Here is a 27,615-nt window from a genome sequence, read left to right as displayed (position 1 = left end):
ATCGGAGCATTGAAGCCCAGTTTCACGGTTTAGGGGTATGACAGGAGTTGAACATCAGACTTGCTCAATAGAATAGGCCACAGGTGCATGTCATGGTCATTAGAGTTGGTATCCACATCTGATAGGTTTCTACTTTGTAGTTTTCTTGTTAGGAATCGTCTCTTTCCTTTGTCCTTTACTTTGTTCCTTTTGTCTTGTTTACTTCCTCTTCCTGAGTCTGTTTGGTCAAAATAAGTGAGAAATGACTTCAAAATTTGCCACCAGCTTTCCAATTGCACAAAACGGGATCTGGCTAGCACATCAAAGTGGCATAAGTCAGTAAAGAACAGCAAACGCACTGAGTTGGTAACAATCAACATGCTTTGGGATTTGTGTGAAATACAAAGGCTTGGTATATATCAATTCATGAACAATGCAACAAATGGAGGGTTAGGTTGAATGGATCAAAGGTATTTTCTGTGATAAGATTGACAAAAGGAGTGACAAGCAAGATCTTCCAAGCAGAAATCAAAGTTATCATGGCAAGTGATGGAGCAATAGACCTCAAGTCCAAGGCCAGTGATTTAAGTCAAGAAAGAACAGCATGCGCACTGGATGGATGGCAATTGACGTGCTTTGGGATTCATGAGAAACACAAAGGTTTAGTACATGTCCATGCAAGAGCACAATGTAACAGATGAATGGTATTGGGTTTGAACGGATCAAAGGTATTCTCTGTGATAAGGGTGATAGAGAAAGTGGTTAATCAATAAACAAGCAAGGTCGTCGAGTGGAAATCAGTTATCATGGGAAGTGAAGGTGCAATCGCCCTCAAAGTCAAGGCCACAAACCAACCACCGCATTTTAAACTGACAAGATTTTTCTTTAATTGAAACATGGGCAGAAAATTTTATTTGCTTCGGAGAAACCCTCCGTAAGGAAAGCCAGGCACCAAACAGGTTTGACCGTAAATTTTCAGGACCCTCCTGGAAAATGGGACCTAGTTTAAAAATCAAACAATCATAAGTAGCAAAATCTAGCATAAATGTACCCCAAGGAATATAAGTTGGTTTCAAAGTGTGCATGTTTAAGATAGGATTCAATTAGGAGTTTTCAGGACCCTCCTGAATAATGGGACTTAGCTTTAAGACTTCCATTAGATAACAAGATTTGGCGTAAGCTCTGTTGTAGGGTAGTGCAATTCAGCCATAAAAATTGTCACTTTTAAGATAATACTTGATTTTTGATTTTCAGGACCCTCCTAGATAATGGGGAGTAGTTTAAGACCCTCTTAGATAACAGGATATAGCGAAAGTAATACCTTTAGAAAATATAATTTAGATTTAAAACTGTCGTTTAACTAGGAGCTGTCAGGACCCTCCTGGATAACGGGATCTAGCTTTCAAACTCTTGGTAATATTTGGTAATATGATTCAGTTTAACACTCACATATGCGCCCAGCTACCAAACTGGGGCAGAAAATTTTCTTTGTTTTGTCTATTTTTGTTGAAATCAGGTACCCACTTGGAAAACAAGGGAAAGCAGTTCAAGTTCAGCAATCAGGCGCCCACCTGGAGAGCACAGGAATATAGTTCAAGTTTAGTAGTCAGGCGCCCACCTGGAAAGGACAAAAATACAGTTCAAGTTTAGCAGTCAGGCTCCCACCTGGAGAGCACGGGAATACAGTTCAAGTTCAACAGTCAGGCGCCCACCTGGAGAGCACGGGAATACAGTTCAAGTTCAGCAGTCAAGCGCCCACCTGGAGAGCACGGTAATACAATTCAAGTTCAGCAGTCAGGCGCCCGCCTGGAGAGCACGGGAATACAATTTAAATTCAGCAATCAGGAGCCCACCTGGAGAGCATGGGAATACAATTCAAGTTCAGCAGTCAGGAGCCCACCTGGAGAGCACGGGAATACAATTCAAGTTCAGCAGTCAAGAGCCCACCTGGAGAGCACGGGAATATAGTTCAAAGTTCAGCAATCAGGCATCCACCTAGAGAAAAGGGAAAGCATCTCAGATTACAATTCAAATTCGACAACAAAGGGACTTCACCAGGAGAATACAAGTCAACAAGGCAACAAGAACCACAAGAGCAAGTTTGAAGATATAGATAGAATTTTTGTAATGCATAGATCATAGACTAGTCTAGCTTCTTTTTATTTTGACATGGTGTAATAAGGGGTTCAGTAAGCAATAGCAGCAGCAGTAGTAACAATGAAATCACAGCTTCATGGTAGTCCCAGCTACCAAACATTCTTGAACTACACTGACCTGATTCCTTTATAGCCAAGGATATGTAGGCAACTTCGGAAGCAGGGTGCAGTCAAATCTTTTAAAAATGCTTACCGCGGAGTATTCAAGCAGGCAAAAATCGCTCGTATCCGCTCACTTTATCTTTGCACGAAAACTCTTCGTGTTTTCGAGTAAAGAAGGGCAACTGTAAGCACGTGATTTTTGCCCTATATGAATTACTCCCATAGATTCAACAAAATAAATTTCTCCCATTATTTGCAATTTTGTAGATTTTTATAGCTTTTTTGCCGACTGTTTGCATTTGCGTGTGCACGTTTATTTTATTTAATTCATGAAAAAGTACAAAATATGTTGCATTTGCATTTAGGATTTAATTTTATATTTTTTAGAATTAATTAGTAAATTATTTGTTTTATAAAAATGGAAAAATCACAAAATAACTTTTTTTGCATTTCTTTTAATTTTAGTTTTGATTTTCGGTAGTTTTTCCTTTAATTTGGTTTTTAACAAATTGTGGTAATTATTAGTTAGAGTTAATAAGTTCAATGTGGTAGGATTAATTTGGGTTGGGAATTAAATTAGGTTTTACTTTATTTTTGTTTTTGTTTTAAAAAAAAAGAAAGAAAAAGAAAAAGGGATTAAAAAGATTTTTAAAAGGGGAAAAGAAAAGAAGCTGATTTTTTGGGCCGTTTTATGTTAGTTCTCTCAAGCCCAGTGCAATTATCCCTTAAACTCGTCCAGTCTATGATCCGACCCAATACCCAGTCCAATCCCCACATAACCCAAACGACCCGTTTTACTTCGGTTGAATTTCAACCGTTGATTTCCATTCAATCTGACGGATGGGAACTAGGGTCCCTTTAATATAAGATTGTCCGAACATCTTTCCCACCTCTCTCACGTGTCTCTCTCACCCCCTCACTTCAGAGACCAAACAAAACCCTAGATCGTCGCCCCCATTCCCACCTCTTAGTAGCCCGGCGGCGCCATCTCCAATCTCTACCAAAATCACACCCTATAACCACCTCGTTCCCCTCATCTCAAATCCACATTCAGTTTCTCTCAAATAACCCTAAAACCGTTTGAATCTTAAATCTAGGGTTTCGAGTTCTAGAAGCCAAGTCGATTTATTCATGATAGGACCTTCCTCCAGCGATTTATTAATATTCAGAGGCGATTTGGTCTCAAAATAACGTTGCTCGTTTGTTCTTGACAAATAACAAGCAATTAACGTTATTTGGAGATGAAATCAGTGGGTCGAGTCCCGGGTTCGAGCTTTTGGTCGGTAGGTGTTTCTTTCCGGTTTTGTTCATATTGGTGTCACTTTAATTGTCATTCTTCCTCGCCTATCTTTCTGTTTTTCCTTTCTTTTTCTCTGGTCAATTCAAGTAAAGTTTGACCAACACTTCTGGTTGAAAGTTAATTTGTGTTGCTCTATTCCTTGTTTGCTTTATTTTCCAAGTTTGTTTCACTAATTTCTTTAGTTTGTTAAGTATGGCTAAGTTGTTGATTGTTATCCGGTTTAACCTCTTAGTTCAATTTGATTAGTTTGTTTTGACAACTTAATTAATTCCCTACATGTTTGTATGAATTAATCAGTAGATTAGTTAGTTTGTTGATTAGGGAAGTCGTTTCAGTATTTGTATCATGTTGTTTTCCAAAGGCATACAGAATTTTGCTGGGTCAATCATTGGTTTGGGCTTTAGGTCTCTGACCCATTTTAAAAGGGAAGGGCAGCATGTTCATTCAGCCAAGCCATTGGGTCACTTTGACCCATGAGCTAAAGGGTAAATAACCTAGGTTTAAAAGGGTAGTTTGGGTAATTGGAGAAGGGAATCTGTTAGTAACAGACTTAGGAAGCTTCCTGGAAGCTGAAAAGCAGGCTTACTTGGCAAACAAGCCAAAAATTCAGGGATTAAGTAGCAAAACTGAAAATTGGAGAAGGGTAAAAGAGCAAAAGTTGAAAATTATATCGGCTGCCCTAGCACCTTGTATAAAAGGATCACTTTGCTGAAAATAAAATTAAAAAAATCCAGAAAAAAGGCAGACGGCTAAAATTTTTTATTGTTCCATTGAAATTTTCTCCTTTTTCCTTGATTTCTGAAGTTTTCCAAGTGCTGAAATATTTTCTGATTCATCTGAGGCTTAGAATGAGTTGAAGTTGGTTGTTTTTCTGCAAACCAATTCTGGATTGAGTTTTGTGTTTGGAGTCCTAATCAAATTTGGAGTTTCAAATTGATTCAAATGACATTTGATACCTCATCTTTGCTATTTCTGGGTTGATTGTATTGTTGTTGTTGATTAACTCCTTGATCTCTTATTTCTTTCTTCAATTCCAGGTATGTAATGACTCATGAATCATGAATGAAATGTAGAGCTGAAGGTTATGCAACCAAGTTGAAGTGGCTACATGTTTCTTTGATCAAATGCTTATTGGATTTCCCTATAGTCTCTCCACATGTTCTCTGATGTAGTTATCATGAGTAGTTGTCTATATGGTCAATGTTATATTTCATTTTAAGACTTGGAGTTTGAATTTGCTTGAATGTAATGACTTAGGACCGTTTGGACTTTTAAATGTGTTGATGTGATTAAGAAATAAGGATTTTAGTTTATTAGTTGAAGTTATTTGGCTTGGCCATGATTCAAATCCATTAATTCAAATTTTGGGGCTGACACAGTCAATTCACGTTCTGCTTTCCCATTTTAGTTGTCAAAACTTGCCTTCTGATGGTTTGGAGTATTCATTAGCTTAAGTTTGAAGTGGCCTTTAGTCTAAGTTTAATTGATGGTTCAATATTTAATAATGGGTATTGTGATTCTCCGGCTGTTAAGTGCCAATTTTCCAGAATTCGTTGATGTTTCCTTCCAACATAGTTCTGAAGATTAATTTGAAGAGTTAAAGATTTAAAGTTGCATGTTAGTTAGTTGTCAAAGCGGAATCTTGTTTTGTGTTTAAAGCTTCAGGGATTCGATCTTGAAACTTCACTTCTCAGTTGCAGGGCTCCGAATTTGTGTTCAATTATGAGGCCCAATTCTGAAAGTTCCTTTGAACGAGATCTGGTCCGTTTCTTTTGTTGGACTATAAGTCCTCTTGTATTAGCTCAAGCCTTTTTATGTAATGGATTAGTTTTCCCTCGTATAAGTCATCTTAGTTAGTTTAAATGGAACCTTTAGCTACATTTAGTGTTAATTAATTAGACTATTAACTAGTTGAGGCGAGCCATATTCAATAACATAAATAATTTATGGCCCCCAAACATTTAGCTTGAATTTTCTTTTTTTTAGAATTGAGGTGCGTCGTGCCAAACAAAAATGACAATTGCATGGCCATCATTTTAATTAATCTTGTTTATCCTTAGAGATCGAGGCATGCCATTTAGCGAATTTTCATGGCCCTCGCAAAGTTGCAAACGCGTAGTTGCTTTAGGCGCATTGTTTTAATAATTTACCTCCTTAAACTCGGGTGCGCATTTATGTGACCCAAATCCAAATCTCAACGTTAGATAAAATGTGTTGCGGACTACGGGTGCATTTATGTGACGTGGTTTGAAACATATTTTAAATGACGTTGCAATCTTCCTTTAACTAATTAAATAAAAGCGATTAAAAGTTAAAAATTGCACATAGGATTAAACATGTTTTTAAAATCAGATAATTAGGTCAATATAACAGTTGAGCGACCGTGCTAGAACTACGGAACTCGGGAATGCCTAACACCTTCTCCCGGGTTAATAGAATTTATTGCCCGGATTTCTGGTTCGCGGACTGTAATACATAGTCAATCTTTCCTCGATTCGGGATTTGAACCGGTGACTTGGGATACCATAAACTATCCCAAGTGGTGACTCTGAATCTTTAATAAACAATCCCGTTTCGGTTGTCCTTAAATTGGAAAAACTCCCTTATACCATTCCGGGGGTGTAGGTAAAAAGGAGGTGTGACACTTACATCCAGTTCCCTTGGGTCACAAGGGTTCCCTTAAGATCTTTGAATAAAGTTACAAGATTGATGGTTTTTGTGTTTACCACCAACGTATAGAATCAGCAATTGAGTTCTAATCAATTGACACAACTTTCTTTTGTACTCTAGATCTCTCTATCTTTTGAGATACTGATAACTTAAAATTATAGTGTTTGAACTAAGAAGTAGACAGATTTGGAATACACTTTTTGTAGTTGCGTGATCTTCTCCTTGAGAGAGCAGCCTTTTTATACAAGAGAAAAGAGTCGTTAAGTCCTTTTTGAAACTGGAGGCATAAGATCTTTAATTAAGGGATTTGACCCAAAAGGTGCCTCTTTGAATCTTTCTCTTTGACGGGCCCAAATTCAAATGTGACCTTCCTTGTTACAACTAAATTTAAGGAGAGATTAGTTCGTAAGCGTGTTCTTCGAAACTGGAGTGAACATGATTGGTAATCTGAGTTCCCTTGATTGAGTCAATCTGTTTCTTGATTGATCATTAATGTTGTAACTGAATCTTCATTCTTTTCTTGATTGAGAATGAGTCAATCTGCTTTTTAATTGACCATTAATGTAGTAACTAATTCTTCCTTCTTCCTTTATTTTGAAACCAGTAGCAATCTTGCTAATGATCTTTATTCTTTCCTTTTTGTTTGTCCTGAAAATATAACATAAGATAATATTATCATCATTTAAACTTAAACTTAAAACCTATCAATTTGGAAATGTGACCTGTTGAAAGCTATGCTAAGAAGGTGGATCAAGTTTATTTTGTTAGAAAATTCAGGCCAAGGGGGAGAATTATTAGATGTTTGTCCAGATTTTCTTACCATATTTAGTTTTCCTATCTCATAAGGAAAGGACAACATATTTACCATAATTGGATTTTTCTTTTCCTGGAAAGAAAATATAATTTTTCCATATTTGGCTAGTCCTTTTCTTGTAGGAAAAGGTTTGGAGTTCTATAAATTGAGGATCATTCCTTCTCATTCAGTAGCATCCACAATGTAGTCATATGGGTTTGAGAGTCGTGTTTAGTTGGGGAACTTTACGGGACAAGTGTTAGTGTGTCACTTGTGTTTGCCTTTTCGTGAGGTTGTTCTCTTGATATTTTGTACTCTCATTTTATATAGTAGATTGCTCATCTCCGTCGTAGACGTAGTTCATTGACCGAACCACGTTAAATGTTTGTGTCTCTTTTGGTACATTTCTCTTTTGTTGTCAGACTTATCGTCGTTCAACGTTTGCTTTGCTAACTTCCGCGTGAACCTGATTATTTCAATCCTAACAGTAGAAGATAATAATCTAATTAATATACTTAATAAAAAATACTTGATTCTTTTCCAAATGCTTGTAAAATAATGTTAACGATTCCTACAACAGTTGCCTCATCGGAAAGAAGTTTTTCAAAATTAAAATTGATATAATCTTCTTTAAGATCAATAATTTGTTAAAAAAGATTAATTAAGTTGGCTATACAATTGAACAGGAATTATTATAAAAAATTGATTATAAAAAATTTATTAACAACTCTACATCTCAAAAAACTAGAAAAATAGACTTCAAATAAAAAATAGATATTATAACTTTTTTCTAAAAATTGAGGCCTCACGTTAAATTTTGGCTCTAGGCCAAATATGTGCTTGAGCTGCCCTTGATTGTACTAATCATGGTTCATAAATGAACCTTTTCTTAACTTTGCGTCATAAGAGGAAGTTCTGCAAATCTCTTCATATAGTTCCACTGTTAATTTGTGAATCTACAAAAACACTACGGAATAAAGTAATCGAATTTCAAATATTCATAATATATATATATATATATATATATATATAAAATGTGGACTCTATATAAAGGGTAGCCCGTTGGCTCACAGCTTCAGAAGATAACCAAATGGCCCAGCCCATAGCAGCGAGCGAAGATCCGAAGATGCTAGATGCTCAACGTTTGTAGATTCTTCTTTAAAATTTAAATGATAGATTATATATGTCGATGCCTTATAATCTTTATTATCAGTGTTTGACTTGCATATTATCATAATATAATTGAACTTAAAAAAATTAAATAATAACAACAACAACAAACCCAGTTTGATCCCAGCAGGTGGGGTCTGAGAATGGTAATTTGTACGCAGACCTTATCCCTACCTAATACAGATAGAGAGGTTGTTTCCAATAGACCCCGGCTCAGGAAGGGCAAGAAGAAGAAGAGGAAAGCAAGGAAGGAAGAAAGATGGAAGATAAAAGAAAAAGGGAGAGATAAAGGATAAGTGATACCAAATAATAGCAACAGGGAATACAATACTATCTAAGAATATAAAGGGACATGCATGCTATTAAGACTATGAGTGAACAACTATAAACTACCTACTAACCTTCTACCTTAATCATCGACCTCTACACCCTCCTATCAAGGGTCATGTCCTCAGTCAGCGTCATGTCCTGCCTAATCACCTTTCCACAATACTTCTTAGACCTACCCTAGACCTCTTCTCAAACTCTCTATGGCCAACCTCTCACGTCACCTAATGTTAAAAAAGCAGTAAAATGTTAATGCTAATAATTATTCATATTAAAATAACAGTATATCAGAAAAGGTAAATAAAATAGATGTATAATGCTATGAAATATGGTTGATGTATATTGGATTATATTTTATTCAATTTAAACATTAATATGGTTCATAATCATAATTCCAATCACACAAACAATAAATCCGTCAATTTTTAAATACTGATAAAGAGAAGTAGAAAACCTAAAATCTCTCTCTCTATATATATATATATATATATATTATATTAAAAGCACGAAGGCTCTTAGCGAAATATCGTTCGCCTTTTTTACCATCTAAAGATATAGTTCATACTGGACAAAAAAGTCATTTAATTATTTCCCTAATATTTTGGACTTTGAAAGCCTTTTTTATCCTCTAAAGATATAGTTCATACTAGACAAAATAGTCATTTAATTATTTCCTTAATATTTTGGACTTTAAAATCAATTAAAAATTTGTTTATCAAATACTTCCTTATTTTAACTATATACAAAATCCTAAATATGAGGACTCTTCTTAAATCCTTCTAGGTTTCCAAGTTTATTTTTTAACCATGCTAGGAACCGTAGGCAATTTTCTTTCCAAGGCTTTACCCTTTTTATTTTGATAGAAATAATTTGATTATTCTTGGTCTCAAACTTAGATAGTTAATTATAATAAAAAATTCTATATTTTTCCAAATCCCCATCACGCATATTTATTTTTCAAGTCTTTAACCTTTTTGTTTCGTTATAAATAATTTAAATTATGCTTGAACTTAAATAGTTAAATATAATAAAATTAAATCTTTGGTCAAATCCAAATTATACATAATTTTTATATCTTTTTAGTCTATTTTCGTTAGAGTTATCATTTGGTAACCAAAAGCGAAAAACAGGCAAAATAAATTTTTTAACAAATTATTATTTTGAATTTTAGTTTCTTTCTCCGTTTATTGAAATGGTACGTTAATATTTTGATAAATTTAACTAGAACCGTCCCAAAATATTGGGGCAACTGTACATCTCATCATTAGGCAATAAAATCTATATCTATCTATCTATCTATACTATATTAAAAGCATAAAGGCACTTAGTGAAATATTATTCCCTTATTTTAACCTTTAATTTTTTTTATATTAGACAAAATAGTTATTTAATTATTTTCTAATTTAATAATTTTAAGATCATCTAAAATTTTATTATTATATTTTTCGTAATTAAACTAGGTAGGAAGGGACTTTAAAATCGAATAACACTTTTATCTTATATAGATTTCCTTATTTAAAGACCATTAATATTAGAGTTATATTGAATTATTCCTATGAGATTATTTACTATGCAAAACGTGAGTTAGCAATTATGAATTCTCAAATAAAGATTCAAAACATGTGATTTTTCTTACTATTTGAAAATCGAAGTCTTATTGGAAAAAAAATATAATTATTGTCAAATATTTAAAATTAGAATAAGATAATATTTAGAATTTAAATTAATAAAAACTAAGTTATTTCTTTTAATGTTTAGAACAAATAATTAATTATTGTATTAACTTATTAGCAAATACAATTCAATTAATTTACAAATTTATCATATAAGAAAATTTATTTGTTAACTTGACAAAACACTTAATTTATTTTTATAAGAAGTGTATCGATGGTGAAAGAAATCATAAATATAGAAAAATCAATTATAGTATAAAATTAAGATTCAAATCGAAAAAAGTACAAATTAGCAATAAGATAAAATTGTAGAAGACAACCAGTTATAAATGAGCTGTTAATTGTTTCTTTGTTATTTTGAATTTTGGTTGCTTTTTCCGTTTATTGAAATGGTACGTTAACATTTTGATAGATTTAACTAGAACCGTCCCAAAATATTGGGGCAACTGTACATCTTATCATTAGAGCAATTAAATCTATATCTATATTTATCTATTTATCTATACTATATTAAAAGCATAAAGGCACTTAGTGAAATGTTATTCCCTTATTTTACCCTTTAATTTTTTTTTATATTAGACGAAATAGTTATTTAATTATTTTCTAATTTAAGAATTTTAAGATCACCTAAAATTTTATTATTATATTTTTCGTTATTAAACTAGGTAGGAAGGGACTTTAAAATCGAATAACACTTTTACCTTATATAGATTTCCTTATTTAAAGACCATTAATATTAGAGTTATATTGAATTATTCCTATGAGATTCTTTACTATGCAAAACGTGAGTTAGCAATTACGAATTCTCAAATAAAGATTCAAAACATGTGATTTTTCTTATATTTGAAAATCGAAGTCTTATTGGAAAAAAATATATAATTATTGTCAAATATTTAAAAATTAGAATAAGCTAATATTTAGAATTTAAATTAATAAAAACTAAGTTATTTCTTTTAATGTTTAGAACAAATAATTAATTATGGAATTAACTTATTAGCAAATCCAATTCAATTAATTTACAAATTTATCATATAAGAAACTTTATTTGTTAAATTGACAAAAGACTTAATTTATTTTTATAAGAAGAGTATCAATGGTGAAAGAAATCATAAATATAGCAAAATCAATTATAGTATAAAATTAAGATTCAAATCGAAAAAAGTACAAATTAGCAATAAGATAAAATTGTAGAAGACAACCAGTTATAAATGAGTTGTTATTTATTTTTTTCTTGCATTCAGTCCAACAATGAAAACTTCTCGCTAAATATTTATACTAAGTTTTTTCTTATAAAATATTAGTTCAATATTAGTCATTCTTTAAACGTTAAAATTTGTCACTATCAAATTTTAGGAGATATTACGCCAACTTTTTTTAATTTATTTTTAATTTGTATTATTTGTCAAATCTGTAAAGAATTGTGATAAAAAATATTTTTATATTTTATTTTCAATATTAAGAGGGTGTTTGGATTGGCTTAAAAGCTGGTCAAACCAGCTTAAAAGCAAGTTTGGGCTTATTTGAGTATTTGGATAAATCATAAAAGTATTTTTAAGCCAAATACTTTTAAGCTAAAATACTCAAAACAAGCCTAAAGCAATAGACCCAACTTATTATTTTTTGGCTTACAAGCTCCTTATGTTTGACCAATTAATTTACCCTATTATCCCTTTTACTTTTTCTAAACCCCAAAACTACCCTTCCCTTTACTAATTAAATCTATGTGCCATCTAATCGTTGTTTTCAATCTTTCTGCTGTCATTTTCAAAAATTGTCAATTTCGTTGATGTTTTAACCGTAAAGCTAACATTAGCTTTATAAATAAAATGTTTGACAAATTCTAATATTTTGTAAACATTGTTCTTTTAGTTTTTTTTTCCTGGTTTCATGACATTTAAAAAAGAATTGTTGTTGAATCCCTCCTTTTTTTAATTGGTGAAACTATATTTTAAATCAAAGTCTATCAATGAGTTTACATGTTACCCTAGAATTTAAAGTTATGAGCGAAAAATTATTTTTTTTGGTTAATTAATTGTTGTGTATTATTTAAATAAATAATTTATATTTAGGTACTCAGTTTAAATTAAAATTGAACTAAATTATAAATTATTTGTATATGCATCAATTTAGAATTAAATATTGTAATAATCATCTTTTTTATAGTGTTAACAGCTTTTAGGATATTTCAGTCATTTTAACATAAGTAAGGGCTTACCAGCACTTGTTTGCCAAACACTTCAACAACTTTTTTTCAGCTTCAGCATTTTTATCCAAACACGTAACTGCTTATTTATAAACAAGCTCCAGCACTTAAAAAGTACTTTTAAGCATCAATGCTTTAAAGCCACTTTTTTTAAGTCAATCCAAACGGGCTCTAAGTCACATAAAAACAACAATTTTTATTTCGACATAAATCCGGATAAATCACAATAAAGCTCTAAATATAATTCCTTCATTTGTTAAGCTAACTAATGGGAATAATATTTATTATTTAAAACAAATCTTAAATTTTATTTTATAAAATAAATTATTTAATAATATGTATGTAATTTTTAAAATTTATGTATTCATTTATATAGGTACACGCGCAAAGCGCATAACCGAATACTAATATAATTAAAGTTAAAAACATGTATATATATGAAAATACAGTCCTAAATTGAAAGTGAAAAGAAACCTTACTAATGTAGAAGAAGTAAAACAAAACAGAAGAGCAGCACTAGAATGTCTCTAACTCCCAAGTTAAAGCAAAAGGAACCTTCTGTAACTTCGCTTCTACCTTACACTTGCAATCATTCATTCTCATCCTCTTCTCTCTCTCTCTCTCTCTCTCTCTCTCTCTCTCCACCGTAGCACGCAATTCTTCCGCCATCTACAACCGTTCTCCGCCCTTTCCCCATGACCTCTGCCCTCCCTTCCTCCTCCCCTTGGCCCGATTCCAACCCTTTCGTTTCCCCTCACATGTCGGAAAATTCACCTCAGGCTCTAGAATCCGGTGATCGTTCCTTTCTATCTGACCTCTCCGATATCTCCTCCGCCATCACTGCCGCCACAGCTGATGATGATGAACACCGCGCTGAAACCTCCGTTACCTCCCCTGCTGCCGCCGCTACTACTACTACCGTACAAAATATTAACCCTAATCCTACTTCAATTTCTCTTCCCGTTGATTCTTCTACACCGAATATCCTTTACCTCTCCTTCAACCAGGATCACGGTTGCTTTGCGGCGGGCACCGATCGCGGGTTCCGGATCTACAATTGCGACCCGCTTCGCGAGATTTTCCGCCGCGATTTTGCCGGTAATGCTAATGGCGGAGGTGGAATTTGTGTTGTTCAGATGCTTTTTCGATGCAATATTCTGGCGTTGGTTGGAGGTGGCCCGGAACCTCAATATCCTTTAAACAAGGTGATGATATGGGATGATCATCAATCCAGGTGCATCGGCGAGCTGTCGTTTCGATCCGAGGTGAAATCCGTGAGGCTAAGAAGGGATAGAATTGTGGTTGTTTTAGCTCAGAAGATATTTGTTTACAACTTTGCGGATTTGAAGCTGTTACATCAGATTGAGACGGTGGCAAATCCTAAGGGTTTGTGTGAGGTGTCACAGGTATCGGGATCGATGGTTCTGGTTTGTCCGGGGCTGCAGAAGGGTCAGGTGAGAGTGGAGCATTACGCGTCGAAGAGGACCAAGTTTATAATGGCACATGACTCGAGGATTGTGTGTTTTGCGCTCACAAATGATGGGAGGTTACTGGCTACTGCTAGCAGTAAGGGTACTCTTGTCAGAGTGTTCAATACTTTAGATGGATCTTTGGTCCAAGAGGTATACACTTACTCTGAATTAATTGTCATACTTTATTAAATTGTTTTATTATTTACATGGTTAATATGGTGACGCCAAATTCCCCATTGAGCAAGAAGTAATTCAGGGTGTGTTGGGTATAGAGAAAAGTGTTTTTCATGGAAAATGTCTTCTTTAAGAAAATGTTTTATCTGGATAATTTTTGGTAGGGTATAGAAGTGATAAGATAGAGATGAAGTGGATTTAACTTGATATTATTTCAAGAAGTTAGTTTCTAAGTATCGTGATAATTTGAACATGGATTTAATGCGTGAATAAAATTGCAACGCCAATGTATCTTCTAGTTTTCTAGAGAACCAGTTTTGCTTTCATTTCTTGTGGTGCAAAGATTTAGCTTTATGCTCTCGATAATTTGTATATCGCATTAATATATAGTAGAATTGCAAAGAAATGCATTTTCTAGTTTTCTAGAGAATCAGTTTGCCTCAGTAGCTGCTTGTTTTTGGCAAAACCAAATGATTTGCTTGACAATGTAAGGCTTTCCGGTAATTGATGTTTCCGTCTTCATATATGTCAACGAAAGTTGCCTCCATGTACTTGAGAAAAATTGGGGGTAACTTCATAACCAGTCTCCCTAAAAAGTATGAAAGAGATGAAACGTTGGTTGATGTCCTAGTTGGGGCTTGTTACAGTATTCATACATGAAACACGATCAAAATATTAGTCTGTCCTGTCAATGCTTATTGTCTCTTCCTCTTTTGAAGGACTGGCAACTATGTCAAATAATTGAGACTCTGCATCAGACATAATCTGTACATGAATTGCTTATGCCTTTTTGTGATACCACTTCACTGAAGATTTGAATGCCATTTGATTTCCAATGAACATGTCTGGTGTGTTATTGCTAACAACTGCCACTTCGGAAATGGAATGTGAACTTTTGTCTTTGATCTTAATCATGTTCTTTTCGTTTAATACAGGTCAGGAGAGGCGCAGATAGAGCAGAAATCTATAGCCTTGCCTTTTCTTCAACTGCACAATGGCTAGCTGTTTCCAGTGATAAAGGAACTGTCCATGTGTTCAATCTAAAGGTTGATTCAGCAGCTTTAGGAGTTGATAGACCAAGAGGGGCATCTGAGTCAAATGCTACATCTCCATCAGCTGTGTCTCATCTCTCCTTCATTAGAGGTAATGAGCCTGTGATATTCTTCTCTTTAATTACTTGATTTTAAATGCAAATCTTCCTGAGGAAGTGCATGCTATTTGTAGCATTAAATGTGAGCTTAGTTATTCAGAGAACTCCATGACGTGGAAGCCTCTTTTTGTATAATCGACTGCATGCAGTTAAACTCTTTCAGAAAGGAGCATCAAATCCTTCTATGGAGGCCTTTCTGATGCTTCAATGTGTGTGTGTAGCTCTGATAAGATATGCCAACTTTTCTAAATTTTGACATGGAGAAAGAGAGGGTAACATTTGCTCCCTAGAGTAAGGACTGCACCAGTGATATCAGTTAACATCTTGATCATAAATCAAGAGAATATAATTTTGCTGAATATAATTTTGCATTGAAGTATGAGAGGAAGACTCTACTCTGCATTAAACTAAAAGTATTTGTTATCGACCTACATAAATGAAACTGTCCCCTTTCAAACATCTTAAGCTTTTTACATGACGTGGTTCACACAATTCAAGGTCGTATTAGAGTAAGCCGAGAGTAAGTCGAGGTGGGTTTGAGTCTTACTGGCACTCATTTAACAAGAATTTTTCCATGTAATTGCCACAAAGAAGGAATTCAGGTTGCATGTGAGGGGGCGTATTGCAGACCTATATAAATAATTAAAACTGTTCCCTCTCAAAAAGTTTTGAGTTTTTAGTGGAAGTGTCTTACTTCATCCCAAAAAAAGAAGTTTTAAGTTTTTAAGTTAGTGGATCACATAAATTAACAGTATGGAAAGGATAAAAGTGAGCAATCTGCGTGTGTAGTGATATTTCCTGGAATTTCTTCAGAAACAATGTGGGGAATCACTCTTCCAGCTCAGGTTACTGATTATCTTTCTGATTTGCATCTCATGGCATATATTCCTGTAAAATTGGAGAAATAGATTGCTTCAGAGTGTAGTTAAAGCTAAATAAAAGAAATATGAATGATATGGATGGAAACATTTTTCAGGTCTTGGATTTAAGTTCCCTTTTGGTATCGGAAGCTTCTCTATCTTTGGAAAATGTCCTACAACCCCATAGTGATCAGCCAGCTAGTTGCCCACTAGAGCCTAGGAAATGAAGTTCCTCGATAGTTATCTTTTAAAATCAATGGGTTATACCTTGTGTAGGGTTTAACAATTCACTAGAATACACATCTTTCTTTTCTTTTGAGAATAAAACCAAAAAAACAGATGTATACTCTACGGTTGCGAATAGAGTACACATCTTTCTTAGTTCAAACAGTCTGTATAGGTCTTTCGGTTTTTGTAATTTTGTTGCTAATAGACTCGGGAGTCAGGACGGACAATTTTTTGGAGACAGTGCAGAAGAATTAGTTGGAAAGTTTGTCAATAACTCAATATTCGAAGCTTATTAACAGTTACCTTTGTGGTGTTTTGCCACACAGGTGTGCTACCAAAGTATTTCAGCTCTGAGTGGTCTGTGGCGCAGTTCCGATTGCCAGAAGGTCTGCAGCACATTGTGGCCTTTGGCCACCAAAAGAATACTGTTGTGATTCTTGGCATGGATGGCAGGTAAGGTTATTAGTAAGTACTTCCAGGAAGAATCCTGGTGGGACCGTGTCGCTATTTCTTTTTCAACTTTGTCCCAACTTTTGCGACTAGTGGATCGCTTCTTTGGAAGTTCAACTATTTATGCTTTGATAAATTGGAAATGCAGTTTCTACCGATGCCAGTTTGATGCAGCAGCTGGTGGGGAGATGACCCTGTTGGAACATCACAGTTTCTTAAAGCCAGAGGAGAACTTCTAACTTGGGAAAGCTAGTTGAGTCCATGCTACAGTTCTGTTTGCTACCCTTCTTGTGTCGCTTTTGTTGTTACTGTTATCTGTTTATAAATTCAGAGGGGGGCACTGTAGTGACTGTGAATGTGCATACATATATCCAAAAAATGTAAATATATAAGAGGATAAGAATGGGTCGGCTTTCGTAACAACCTTCTGGCTGTACATAAGATGCTGTGCATAGTGCCAGATAACAATATTGTTATGGGCAAATCTGTCATCTCGTTACTGAAGTATCTACTTAGCTATTCATCCGGCGCCCAACAGGGCCACGTTTACTCGTCTCTATAGAAGCTCTGACCAGAGCTTGAACGAGTGACTAGGGGTTGTTTGACACATTGGAAACGAAAATGATCCCGGGACAAAGTTTCGAATTAACTTTATCTCATGCTTGGCTTGGGGTGTTAGCTAATCCCGGGATAACTTTTACACTAAAATCGTGGGATTAGCTATCCCATATAGGAGGTGGGATAACTAATTCTATGGGATATCCTCAATATTCTACCATTGTGTCAAACGACTCCTAAAATTTCTCAGTATGATCTTTGGTATTGTCCTATCATATATATTTAAAGGGTTCAACTAACTCTGTTTTTCGGCTGATAGTACGCATATAAATTCACTCTTCTAATACATACAGTTGTTCAGTACCAAATTTAACATACAAGTAATATGGTAGCTAATATTGAGAAACCACAAATGGCAACTAAAAGTGCCAATAACACGGCTAAGCAAGCAACCATCAGGAAATTAAACAGGTCGCTGCTTAAAACCCGTCCATTACTCCATTTATATACTGACTGCAAGTCCAACTAGTTTTCGTTTTAGTTGAGCATCTCAATCATGGCTAACCTTAAAATTTTCCAGTCCAATCTCTAGGAGAAAGCCGATACTTACACTTAGTGAATTTTATTAACTTCGTCAATAGCATAGAGCAATCTTTGCATTAAAAAAACACCCAAATGGCGTCCCTTGAATTGTGCATTTTGAACCAACGGACACTGTACTATTGTATTGCGTAGAGAGCTCCAGTAGAAGCTGTAACTAAGCTAGTAGTTCGTGGAATACTTCAAAGTCAGCTCTAATGGAGGAAGGAAAGAGATGAGGGAAGAAAAAGAAGAGAATAGCAATAGCAAGACTTGAAGAGACTCCAAACAATTGGAGTTGATCATAAAGAGGAGATTAATAGCTCAAATGGCACTCTCCTATCACAAGCTATATCCAAATATCCCACACAATATATTTGCTTCCTTACTCCTCATAACATATGCAAAGGATGGAATATCTCCATAAGTAAGCTAGTATACAACTTTCTAATTTCCCTCTTCACTGATCAATATTCTAAACAGGAAGATCACAATATTTGGTTTACACAGATAACTAATGCAATAATCCAGGCAAATACAACACCCATTTGGCTCTAGCAAGAATCGTCATGTCTCTAATTTGGAGTGTTTCCATGCCTCTGATTTCAGTCTAAAGTATCATAAAATTGTTGGCATTTACATCATACTCAATTTCCACAGAGTGCAACAAGAGATGGATCTTCCAAGGCCTCAACCTTATACATTTCTAAGAAAACTTACAAGATCTTCTAAAGCCTCAAGTTGAAGTGTTTCACTTACATTTCCATGAAAAGTGCCTCCAGATACATGTCTTCAAGAGTTTCAAATTCAGTGTTCCTTCGATTGGAGTGGTATACCTACCTGCCATTATCAAACACTTTATGAGCCGCGTTCCTCTTCATGCATTTTGATTGCTCATTAAAGTGTTGAGGAATAGGTGAGTTAGTGTTATTGTTTGTTGATGAAGAAAATAAATTGAAGACGTGGGAGAACAAGTCTGACATGTTGGAACATCCGTTCATTGTCTTCAACGTTGACGATGTCAATGGATCAATTTTTTTTTATCTAAAATTGTAACCGAAGAGGCAGTAGTGCTTGAAATGATTACTTCAATTTTTGTTGAATGGCAATGTTCGCCATTGTCACTTCCTGAAATTTCTTCAATGTTAGACAGCTTTGACTCTTCAACTACAGCCTTGACACGAACAAAAATTTGCTTGGAAATGCAAACCAGCAGTTGCCTTGTGAATAGGATGGAGCGGAACTGTTGACAATTTCTCATAACACTCATTGGACAGCTGCACCTCTCCAGCAAATTCCTTCAAAATCCTCTCCATTCCATTATACATGGCATTGATATGAGAGACCTTCTCAAGCACTGTATGCAAGAAATCTTTTCTCTTTCATTGGTTAATCATAGGAACAAGATTACTCCACAGTCTGAGAGAAATAGCTCCGCTGCCAATTGCTACTTAATACAAGAACTCTAGAGAGCTCGAGTAGAGTCTATAACTAAGTTAGGAGTCTGCAAAAGAACTCAAAGTTTAGCTCTAATGCGGGAAGGAAAGAGATGGTGAAAAAGAAGAACAAGAATAAAAATAAGAGAGAAAAATACTTCATTCATGTTCAATATTGTATTGCATGGCACTATTTATAGCATTTGTTTTACTTTAACTAACTACCGGTTAATAGATTTATTACTACTAAATAGTAGTAACTAACTAGATGATTAAGTGTAGGCCAACTAATTCAACTTGATCCGTTACAAGATTGGTATTTAGATGCATCATGAACATAGTAAAACAAGTGCCTGTCTGCAAGCAAACATATATACTTTGTATATATACAGAACATGCACATTACTACAGTTCTCTAGGAGATTTCTCCTTTGATGTCTTAAAACAGTTTGGCAATTAACGTCATTTTGGTTGGGATTGCAAACCTGTTTCTTTGGAAAGTAAATCCCACAGCCAATTACTACAGTGAAAGAATACATAATGGTCATATCAGGATTAGCCTCCTCTGGAATCACAGTCAAGGTGCAGTGTGATAATTGGCTCTTATTAGGTATCATCAAAAGTCGTAATGGCTTTTCAATATTGTCACCCATTATAACAATGATTTGCAGCAGAATCAAGAGATAAAAAACGGCACTACTTAGTATCAATCGCTTAGACATGCAGGAAATAGCATTACTGAATCAATAGCACTAAGTCGTTTGCAGCTGGAGTTACATCAGTTACTCATGCAATCTTGAAAGAGAAGTGTGGCTCATGTAGTTGCTCATAGGCATTAGACCAGACTCATAAGTTAGTTTCAATTATATACATACAGTTGAAGCTATTATAACTGTGGAACATAATTGCTCCTGAGGACGCAGTGGAGCTTCAAATTCTGACTACCAGCATCCAATTTAGGACTGTCTTCTGCCAATAAGACAAAAGAATTCCAAGCAGAAAACCATGTACAGATATTCCCATCCACAAAAATCTGCAGCAGAATCTCCGGATTCACAAAGAAGAAGGATAAAATCAACAACACAGGGCACTAAGATTCTACAGGGTTTAGGCAAACAACAAAATGGTTGCATCTAGCTATATTATCCGTTTGATGGACTTAAGTATGCACTTATTGACCATCAAAACTTACCAGTCTGTAATCCGATTTTCTGACTGAAAAGGACCACATAGAAGATAGCAGTCTCAGGATGCAAATTGGATTAGGAGGTTGCTAGTTATGATGGGATGAGTAAGGCAATTTTGTAACGAGCATTCCTGCAATGAAAGGGAAGGAAGAAAAGTCAAGGAGCATATATATCACACACTAATGTTTATTGTCAAGGAACAATGTGTGCTCTCGGTAGCTTTATTGTGGTCTCATAAGAAATAGCTGGGATGTGCTTGGACTAAAGAAAAAACAGCAGTCTCCTCCTTGACATTTAGCTCAGCCTAAATTACACCTTACTGCTGGTAAATTTCCATCCATCTGGTACTCCCCTAAGTAGTAAAGACTTCAAAACTCTGCCATTCCTTGTGCAATCCATGAAACACCAAGAAACGACTTGCCACAATTTCAATAACCACACAAAATAACACTAACAAACAGGAAAAGAAAAACCAGAAATAGCTGTGAAGGAAAAAAAAAATACTGAATAATGTACTTTACAGCATCTCTCTACTCTGTCTCGGCATGCCTCCAAGACCAAGATCACTACTTTTATGTTCGACATAGCTGCATGGATTTGGGAAAAAGAAATAGTGAGAAAGGATAATAGAGATTTATCTTTGCAGATGCAAACACTTAATCAAACTGGAGATATAGGTCTCAGAGCAGTCCATGTTCCTCCAGTTCATTTTATTATCAAGGTCATAGACATATGATCTATGACACAGAATTTATGCAGATAGTTATGAACCAGAATCCCAGAAGGCAATGCTGGCTGTAAAACTATTTTGAGGGGATAACGGCCAACCTATACTGACCAGTCATTCCCAGGATGAAGCTTTGCTTCAAGTGCAATGTTTTGCAGCTGGTTATAAACCAGTATTGACCACTGCCTCCTCAAGTAAATGGCCATTTTTCATGGTAACATTAATCTTACATAAATGTATTTTGCCCATTTATACGTGGAAGACCATGGATAGTGACAAGCATGTGAACTGAGTGCAGATGAGTAGAGAGATTATTATGGACAAGCTGCCTTAATATAATGACTCATGCCCACGGCTCCAGACCAAAAAAAGATGAACATTCTTCAAATTTCAATGTTCAAGACAGAACATCAGATACTAATCACTAAAAAAACAATCAGCATACAAACAATTCATATCCCCTATCATACCTACGCTTACTTCTTGAAAGCTGGAAGTGAATGAGAAACAACTAGGTCTGGATGGCAAGTACCTCAGACTATTTCTATCTCAAGCAGTAAGCAATCTTAAACATCAGACCAGATGCAGACTATTCCGCTAGAGTTACACTTCAAAACTGTTGGGAATAAACCCCGTAAAAATAATATTCACGGTATTAGTGATAAACGCGGAACACTAAATTATGTTAAATCAGTAAGAGTAAAAGTGCAGCAATACACCAAGATTTTACGTGGAAACTCTTCTGAATAAGGGAAAAAACCACGGCCAAGAAGAACAACTGATATCACTATAGCGAGGATTTTACATTGTGTAGTAACGAGTACAAATACTCCTAAGACTACTACACCCTCAAAAGAAAGAACACTCTTTTGTTTTTTTCACCTCACTACAATATCCCTCACACTCAATTTTTCTTCACATGCTATTTTCTTATAATCTATGGAATACCTTGCTCTCTATCTTTCACTCAGATGTGTTGTCTGAGATTTTTGGTGTGTCAGAAATGAGAGCCGAAGCTCTCCTTTTATAGGAAGAACCTCACCTACTACACTTGACATTATTCTTCTGCAGCCTACCCTTTTTGACAAAGCAGAAGAAAAAGTTGTTGTCAACTTTGAAAAAACCAACAAAGGAAGAAAAGTCTTCCTTAATTTATGGGATGAACCTCACAAATCTACCCCTCCAGTCTCATTCACCTGAAGGAGGTAACACCGGAGATTCTAGCTTGAGCGCATGCCGACAAGTTCATTGCAAAACTCAAACTTGTCTCTTCGTACTGCCTTGGTCAACATATCTACTGGATTTTCACTCGCGTGAATCTTTTTGACTTGAAGTGATTCGTTCTCCACTTGCTCACGAATCCAATGATATCTGACGTCGATGTGTTTTGTTCTCGCATGGTACATGGAGTTTTTGCTCAGGTCTACTCCACTCTAACTGTCGCAATAGACAACATACTCCATTTGTCACAATCCAAGCTCTTGAAGGAACCGTTTCAACCATATCATCTCCTTGCCAGCATTGGTAGCGGCAATATACTCCGCTTCAGTTGTAGACAGTGCGACACACTTCTGCAAACTCGACTGTCATGATATAGCTCCCCCTGAAAAAGTAAACAAATATCCAGTAGTGGATTTTCTGTTATCAAGGTCACCTGCCATATCGGAATCTGCATAGCCCTTCAGAATTGGATTTGATCCTCCAAAACATAAGTATTCATGTGAGCTTCGTGTTAGATACCTGAGTATCCACTTTACAGCTTCCCAATGCTCTTTTCCTAGATTTTCGAGAAATCTGCTAACAACACCGACTGCATGAGCAATATCTGGTCGAGTGCATACCATTGCATACATCAAACTTCCGACGGCAGAGGAATAAGGAATCTTGGCCATTCTCTCTTTTTCCTTCGTTGTTGTAGGACACATCTTCTTGCTCAAACTTCAGATGACCAGGAAGGGGTGTGCGAACCAACTTAGCACTTTTCATATTGAAGCGCTCTAGTACACGTTCTATGTACTTCTCCTGTGACAAGTAAAGCTTTCTTTCGTTTCTCAAACGAGTAATTCTCATGCCCGAAATCTGCTTAGCATGACCCAAGTCTTTCATTGCAAAAGACTTATTCAATTGTTTCTTCAACTCGTCAATCTTGGAAGCATTCCTGCCCACAATCAAAGTATCATCCACATATAGCAAGAGGATGATAAAATCATCATTAGAAAATCTTTGTACAAACACACAGTGATCTGAAGAAGTCTTCTTATAGCCTTGCTCCCCCATAACAGACTCAAACTTCTTGTACCATTGTCTGGGAGCTTGCTTTAATCCATATAGACTCTTCTTAAGTTTGCATACAAGATTTTCTTTAGCTTTTGCCTTGGAGCCTTCAGGTTGTTCCATATAAATCTCCTCATCTAAGTCACCGTGAAGAAAAGCAGTCTTCAGCTCAATCTCCAAATCAAGACTGGCAGTCAAACCAAGAACTGTCCGAATGGAGGACATTTTCACGACAGGAGAAAATATTTCGTCAAAGTCAATACCTTTCCTTTGATCAAATCCCTTGACAACCAATCTAGCTTTGTATCTGGGCTTCAAACTATGTTCTTCAGCTTTAACTTTGAACACTCACTTGTTCTTCAAAGCTCTCATACCCTTAGGTAATTTCACCAACTCATAAGTATGGTTCTCATGCAAAGATTTCATCTCATCTTGCATGGCTTCAATCCATTGATCCTTGTGCTCATCTTCTATGGCCTCCGCATAACATTCAGGTTCTCCCCCATCAATGAGTAATACATACTCATTGGGTGAATAACGGGAGAAAGGAGTACAAGGTCTAGAAGACCTCCTGAGTGGAATATATAACTCGTCCACAGTTTCGTGAGTAGGAGCATTTACCTCATCAGCATTAGCATTGTTATCACCATCACCATCAATATGCTGATCTGGAATATGGTTCTGGGCATCACCATCATCATCGAGCCCACCAACGTCATCCGTATTTGTACAAGGATTTTGATCAAGATTAAATAAACCTTCAGAACTTGGAGATTTCTCAATTGGATCATATAACCTGTAATTTTGACCTCTCATTTTTAGGTACATGTACAAAAGTTTTGCAACCAAATACTTTCAAGTGATCATAGGAAACATACTTGCCATACCAAACTCTGTTTGGAACATCACTTTGCAAAGCAACTGCAGGGGGTAGATTAATAACATGTGCGGCGAAAACAAAACCTCACCCCAAAAGAAATTCGGCAACTTTGCTTCAAAAGACAAACATCTGACTCTTTCCATCAAGGTCTTGTTCATCCTTTCTGCTAAACCATTAAGCTGAGGAGTCTTAGGAGAAGTCTTCTGGTGTCTGATACCCTGTTGCTTGCAGTATTCGTCAAACGGTCCACAATATTGACCACCGTTATCAGTACGAATACACTTCAGCTTCTTTCCAGTTTCTCTTTCAACTGAAGCCTGAAACTGCTTAAAGACACTCAACACTTGGTTTTTAGTCTTCAAGATGTAGACCCAAAGTTTCCTTGAGCAATCATCAATAAAGATAGCAAAATAAAGTGCACCACCCAAAGTCCTTGTCTTCATTGGACCACATAAATCTGAATGCACCAACTCAAGCAACTCTGTCTTTCTTGAAGGAGGATGAGACTAGAACAAAACTCTTTTTTGTTTTCTAGCCAAGCAGTGTTCATATTTTTCTGATTTTGCATTTTCAAAATTTGACAACAATTTCTTCTTGGCTAGAACATTTAGTCCTTTCTCGCTAATATGGCTAAGCCTCTTATGCCATAACGTTGAAGAGCTATTGCTTTCAACGGCATTCACCATATCAACACAGGTAGAAGTCGTAGTCCAGTATAGACCACGACGGTTTCTCCACGCGCCACAATCATGGAACCCTTAGTGAGCTTCCACTTTCCAGCAACATTGCTACTGACATATCCCTCATCATCCAAAACACCAACAGAGATCAAGTGCAAACGAACATCAGGTGCATGCTTTACATTGTTTAAAACTAATTTAGTTGTAATACTAGTTTTCAAACAAATCGTTCCAACACCAGCCACCCTAGATACAGTCTCATTACCCATACTCAAAGTTCCAAAGTCACCCTGAGTATAAGATGAGAAAAATTCCTTCCTTGATGTCACATAAGATGCGGCACCACTATCCACAACCCAGCTTGACTCATCACAAGCAATATTTATCAGATCTGCATCAAGGACAATAACAAAATATTCTATAGTGACGGTGGCCACACGATTGCCATCATCTTTCTGTTCTTCCTTGTCTCTATTCTCCTTTTTCAAAATCCGGCAGAACTTCTTTGTGTGTCCTTTCTTCCCACAATGATAGCACTCAATATCTTTAAGTCTGCTTCTGGATTTGCTTCTATTATGTTCTCTATTTTGAGAACTCCGATTCTTGCTTCTCCTCCTAGAGTCAGTCACCAAGACATCTGATGAGGAGGAACCCTGAGATTTTCTTCTCATCACTTCATTTAAAAGGCTGCTCCTGGCAAGATCCATAGAGATCACACCATCCTGAGCAAAATTTGACAATGAAGTTCTAAGAACTTCCCAAGAATCTGGTAGGGAATCAAGTAGAAACAGGCCTTGAATTTCTTCATCAAATTTAATGCCCATAGCAAATAACTGGTTCATGATCCCTTGAAAATTATTCAGATGATTTGTCAACGCGGAACCATCATGGTATTTTAAACCTAACATCTGCTTTATTAGAAACATCTTGTTGTTTCCAGTTTTTCGAGCATAAAGACTTTCAAGGTGCTCCCATAGGGTCCGAGCATGTGTCTCCCCATCAATATGGTTCAAAACATTATCATCGACCCACTGTGCAAAATTGCATGTGTAACAAATTCCACTCTTCATCTGATTTATTATCAGGCTTTATAGTGGTGAAGGCAGGTTGATGAAAATTCTTGGCATAGAGCAAATCTTCCATTTTGCCCTTCCAAATGGCATAATTTGTGTCATTCAAAGTAATCATTCCACTAGTGTTGGCTTTCATCGTTAATCATAAATACAAATACTATTTATTAGGAGACCAAAGTAATTCTTTTCTGATGTGGAAGTTCAGACTGTGCTGCAACCACACAGCATACTAAGACAGAACCTTAGTTCTGATACCACTTGTTGAGAATAAACCCCGTAAAAATAATATTCACGGTATTAGTGATAAACGCGGAACACTGAGTTATGGTTAAATCAATAAGAGTAAAAGTGCAGCAATAATGACAGCAAGATTTTACGTGGAAACCCTTCTGAATAAGGGAAAAAATCACAGCTAAGAAGAGCAGCTGATATCACTATAGCGAGGAATTTTACATTGTGTAGTAACGAGTACAAATACTCCTAAGACTACTACACCCTCAAAAGAAAGAACACTCTGTTTTTTTCACCTCACTACAATATCACTCACACTCAATTTTTCTTCACATGCTATTTTCTTATAATCTATGGACTACTTTGCTCTCTATCTTTCACTCAGATGTGTTGTCTGAGATTTTTGGTGTGTCAGAAACGAGAGCCGAAGCTCTCCTTTTATAGACAGAACCTCACCTACTACACTTGACATTTTTCTTCTGCAGTCTACCCTTTTTGACAAAGCGGAAGATAAAGTTGCTGCCAACTTTGAAAAAACCAACAAAGGAAGAAAAGTATTCCTTAATTTATGGGATGGATCCCACAAAAACTATTCCACGAATATACAAAATAAAAGGGCAAATCCACATGGAAAAGGAAGTGAACGCAATTATTAAAACAGCCTATTTGTAACATAAGCTAAATAGGACAAAAAATCAGCTTTGTGTAACAAATGACAAAAGATGAAACTTTGTGCCAGCAGATGATCCAATTAACACTTCGCTACCAGTGACCTTCCCTTTGGATGAACGTTTTCAACATTGAAAATCAACTACACGAGCACAATCATTTCCTCATGAAAGCAATATATTAACTAGCAGGAGTGCAAGACAAACAACAGCTGCTGCATTAGCAATATTAAACACTTACAGCGTTTAGATTTCTTACCATCTCCAGAATCCAAAGGCATTAGACAAAAACCTATTGGTAGCAGTTGTAAACAGCTATGGGTCCAAGGAAGAAATACAACAGAGGAGTTGAACTTTCATTGTCCATTGCTATGCCACATAGTGGCTGGAACAGAAACATACGGTCCTGAAATTAGCCGATACTTTGGATAACCTGAAAATTTATGAAAGTTGAACCAATCAACAAATTTTGCTATTTCTATAATTTGCAAAGTATTAGTGGATTCGCACTAATAAAAGATGTTAATCCAGCTGTAGCCTTGCGAATAACACGAATTGAGGATTTTCCTACCGTAACTTGATGATTTCCTCCAACAATTTAACCACTTAGGTTCA

At 35.7% G+C, this 27,615-nt stretch overlaps 1 protein-coding gene and 1 long non-coding RNA gene across 2 annotated transcripts; one reads left to right on the top strand and one right to left on the bottom strand.

Moving 5' to 3' along the window:
- Positions 1-12,909: 12,909 nt before the first annotated feature.
- On the top strand, positions 12,910-17,191 carry LOC104227669 (autophagy-related protein 18a). Its single transcript, XM_009779969.2, has 4 exons — positions 12,910-13,995; positions 14,955-15,162; positions 16,584-16,710; positions 16,856-17,191. Exons 1-4 carry the CDS (start codon positions 13,069-13,071, stop codon positions 16,944-16,946), a joined length of 1,353 nt encoding a protein of 450 aa, XP_009778271.1. The 5' UTR covers positions 12,910-13,068; the 3' UTR covers positions 16,947-17,191.
- Positions 17,192-19,131: 1,940 nt separating this feature from the next.
- LOC138886551 (uncharacterized) lies at positions 19,132-27,538 on the bottom strand. The gene is made up of 3 exons (XR_011405568.1): positions 27,260-27,538; positions 20,473-21,054; positions 19,132-19,348 (listed from the first exon to the last, which is right to left on the bottom strand). It is a non-coding gene; the product is annotated as an uncharacterized lncRNA (long non-coding RNA).
- Between the last annotated feature and the right edge of the window lie 77 nt (positions 27,539-27,615).

Source organism: Nicotiana sylvestris, chromosome 1, assembly GCF_000393655.2.
Source record: "Nicotiana sylvestris chromosome 1, ASM39365v2, whole genome shotgun sequence".
Taxonomy (NCBI): domain Eukaryota; kingdom Viridiplantae; phylum Streptophyta; class Magnoliopsida; order Solanales; family Solanaceae; genus Nicotiana; species Nicotiana sylvestris.
The sequence above is the reverse complement of the archived record's forward strand: the minus strand, read 5'-3'. Positions and strand labels throughout refer to the sequence as shown.

What these genes read in the sequence shown, in the direction of transcription:
- LOC104227669 (XM_009779969.2), top strand. Translation starts at nt 13,069, where the DNA reads ATGACCTCTGCCCTCCCTTCCTCCTCCCCTTGGCCCGATTCCAACCCT. An exon ending in ATGGATCTTTGGTCCAAGAG is followed by an intron (nt 13,996 to 14,954) that starts GTATACACTTAC and finishes CGTTTAATACAG; the next exon opens with GTCAGGAGAGGCGCAGATAG. An exon ending in TCATCTCTCCTTCATTAGAG is followed by an intron (nt 15,163 to 16,583) that starts GTAATGAGCCTG and finishes TTTGCCACACAG; the next exon opens with GTGTGCTACCAAAGTATTTC.